The 3,515-nt window shown below is 38.2% G+C and overlaps 1 protein-coding gene across 1 annotated transcript; it reads right to left on the reverse strand.

The window, feature by feature from the left end:
• Positions 1–329: 329 nt before the first annotated feature.
• LOC126355238 (uncharacterized) lies at positions 330–3,205 on the reverse strand. Its single transcript, XM_050005520.1, has 2 exons — positions 2,492–3,205; positions 330–2,218 (listed from the first exon to the last, which is right to left on the reverse strand). Exons 1-2 carry the CDS (start codon positions 2,666–2,668, stop codon positions 2,066–2,068), a joined length of 330 nt encoding a protein of 109 aa, XP_049861477.1. The 5' UTR covers positions 2,669–3,205; the 3' UTR covers positions 330–2,065.
• Positions 3,206–3,515: the final 310 nt, after the last annotated feature.

The raw sequence follows: 3,515 nt of genomic DNA on the forward strand, positions 1-3,515 counted from the left end.
AGTATGTGGATGTTTGCCTGAAGACTATTAATGAGGCTTATCGAAAGTTAAACAATAGTGCACTGGCCACATTAAATGTGTATATTGGGGGTTGTGAAAAGTGAATGTAAACAACTGTAAAACACAAATGTGTATCTGTCGGCTACATCATTTACAGTAGACAGTACTGCACTTCCACCCCCAATTTTTTCAGCCAGTACATCAACACAGAGGGCAAGAAAGCTTTTTTTTTTCCGTCTTTGCCAATATCTCTTCTGTCACTGCCCCTCCACCAAACTTGTATTCATGCCATAAGTGTTTGTGCATTAGGAACTGGTGAACTGAGCACATTACCCTTAATGAAAACCCACAAGAAAATTCAAGAGGGAGTACTCTACAATCAGCTTGCTAACTATGTAACATCAGACAACCTACTAGACAAATACCAAGCATGCTCTTGCAAGCAATATAGCATAACATCTGATCAAATATGTCTGCTTTTGTGTGTGTGTGTGTGTGTGTGTGTGTGTGTGTGTGTGTGTGTGTGTGTGTGTGCGCGCGCGAGCGAGAGTATATACCCATCCTTTTTTCCCCCTAAGGTAAGTCTTTCCACTCCCGGGATTGGAATGACTCCTTACCCTCTCCCTTAAAACGCACATCCTTTCATCTTTCCTTTTCCTTCCCTCTTTCCTGACGAAGCAGCCGCCAGTTGCGAAAGCTCGAAATTTTGTGTGTGTGTGTGTGTTTGTGTGTTATTTTGTTGTGCCTGTCTACCGGCACTTTCCCGCTTGGTAAGTCTTGGAATCTTTGTTTTTAATATACCATCTGATTTCATAGACATAAAAGACAGGCATGGATAGATAAGGGGTGACTATTACAAACTTTTTAGATTTTAGCAAAATCTTGAGATTGTAGATTTTGTTCTTTTTTTTCCTTGCTGAACTTAACAGTTAGAATCTATAACACAATGCAAGGGAATGGTTTTACACATATCTGACATTTTGCCAACAGGAACTCTCACAAAATTGCAATGTTACAACTGAGGTCTTTATCAGGAAAGCTCGTCACTCAGAGTTGATAATAATGAGCGTATGGCATTGGTGGCTGGGAGGCACCTCGCGGGGCAGTTCGTCCGCTGCTCCACAAGTTCTTTAACGCCACTACGGCGACTTGCGAGTGAATGAGTATGAAATGATGATGAAAGACACCCAACACCCAGTTATCTTGAGGCACAGAAAATCCCTGACCCTGCCGGGAACCAAACCCGGGACCCCGTGCGCGGGAAGTGAGAACGCGGACACTCAGAGCTGATGATGAATGCCTGCACATGACGTCTCTGTGACATTCAACTTAATGATCATATTTCACCATTATATGCACAGCTATTCTGTCGTTGCAAGCAGGCTCAGTAATTTCCACACACTCTCTCTCTTACTGTATGACCAAGTAGACAGTTCTCTTATTACCTACCCTATCTTAATGATCTTCCTGAACCTCCTCTAGATCCCATTCAGTAGCAGGAACCCAGCTCTGGAATAATACCATTCAGTATGACCAAGCTCCTAATTTTTTTTTAATGGACACTAATAACATATGTTCTATATTAACCACTTACCCTACTACAATTATGTACCCTTCTCTTCCAAAAGACCTGCCACATTTCCCAAAGAACCTTGCTACTGCAGTCTATCTGAACCTCTCTTCCTACAGAATTATGCCATAAAATCTTTTGTGTACCTATAAATACATTTTTTCCTCTAAAACTCATTGCTGGTGTTCTTCTCCATGTTTCTGCTCCATAGGTTAGGACTGGTCTGATGACTGTGTTGTACAGCTTCATTTTGGTATTCCTTATCAGTAGATTAGACCCTAGACGTTTATATGTTGAGTAGTAGACTCTATTATCATTTACAGTCTCATTTACGCGTCTACTTGTCTGATTTTCTTCCCATATCACTACACTCAGAAATTTGAAGTGTTCAATGTTTTTGAATTTTTGTTTACTGATCATGTGATTGGTTGTCTTGTTAATCTCTTCCTCCATTAGCTTCTCGATAGCTTCAGTCATAATATTTGTGATAAAATGTTATATGCCTAGACAGATTATGGCTGTGTGTGAACTTTTTATCACACAGATAGCAAACAAACTGACGAATAACACCACACTCAAATCGTTGATGTCTGGATAGGTTACTCTTCGTTGAGTATGAGCGTCCACAGCGAGTGCATAAAAATGAACCTGAAAATTTAACAGAAATCAGTATACATGCTGAACAGCAGTATATACATATTAACATAAGTAGTCATGTGTTATTTTGATATGAAAACATTCACGTTGAATCTATTTGACATGCAAATTCCTTATTTCCAAATAATTGCTTTCTTTATGACAGATGAGTATAATATTTAAAACATTACATGAAAATATGTTTATCCTCTATTGTCTTCTTCACAGACTAGTAGATCACAAAGTGTAATTTTTATGTACATGTGTGCAACAAATTACACATACTGTGAAATATTTACTGTCCCAACACAAGTGACAACTTCTTCTGATAGACATTGCTGTTTGGTCCTTACATTCACTCTCTTGTATGTTTGCAACACTTGTCTCTCTGCCAGGTGCAACTTTATTTTTTGTTGTGTTCATCCTCCGGCCAACATAGTCAATTAATATGTCTGTAGGCATATTCCTCAAAAAGTCTTGACTCGTAACTTCACTGCATGTGGTTCATTTTGTTAAGAACATATAAAATTAGAGTAGACATGTTAATTGAATAAATGAATAAATAAATAAATTAAATAAAAAACACTGCTAATGGTAATGTTGTTCTTGTTCTGCCAACACTGTACTGTACAGAAGGAAAAATCTACAGTGTCAGCTGCATTTGAACTTATTAATATAATCTCTGCAGGCCTAGATCAAGGACAAATCCCAGTTGGTGTTTTTTGTGACTTATCTAAAGCTTTTGATCTTGTCAATCACCACGTATTAATAATGAAGCTACACCACTATGGAATTAGAGGAACTGCTCTTGATATCATAAAGTCATTTCTGCAGAACAGAAAACAAGCAGTAGAAGTGTCACACAATCAAGGGAAACAGCTATCAGAACTACAAGATATAAAACATGGGGTGCCACAGGGTAGTATTCTAGGACCCCTCCTTTTCCTTATACATGTAAATGATTTACCTGGTAACGTAGACAGTGGATAGATACTCTTCGCAGATGACACAACAAGCATAGCTGTGAGACCCAACTTACAGGAGGCCATAAGTAAAAGTAATCAAACAGTTGATATGATCACCCACTGGCTTGAAGTGAATAGGTTAATTCTAAATTATGAGAAAAGTAATGCAATCCTATTTAGGAACAACAAAAGAAAAACAAGTGAACTGACAAATTTGCAAGAGCTAGATGTAATGGTAGTTGAAAGCACTAAATTTTTAGGGATCACCGTGGACAGTTGTTTAGGATGGAAAGATCATATTTCCAATATAAGCAATAAACTTAGCAGTTCTGTTTTTGCTCTGA

This window comes from Schistocerca gregaria, chromosome 3 (assembly GCF_023897955.1).
Source record: "Schistocerca gregaria isolate iqSchGreg1 chromosome 3, iqSchGreg1.2, whole genome shotgun sequence".
In the NCBI taxonomy this organism is placed as follows: domain Eukaryota; kingdom Metazoa; phylum Arthropoda; class Insecta; order Orthoptera; family Acrididae; genus Schistocerca; species Schistocerca gregaria.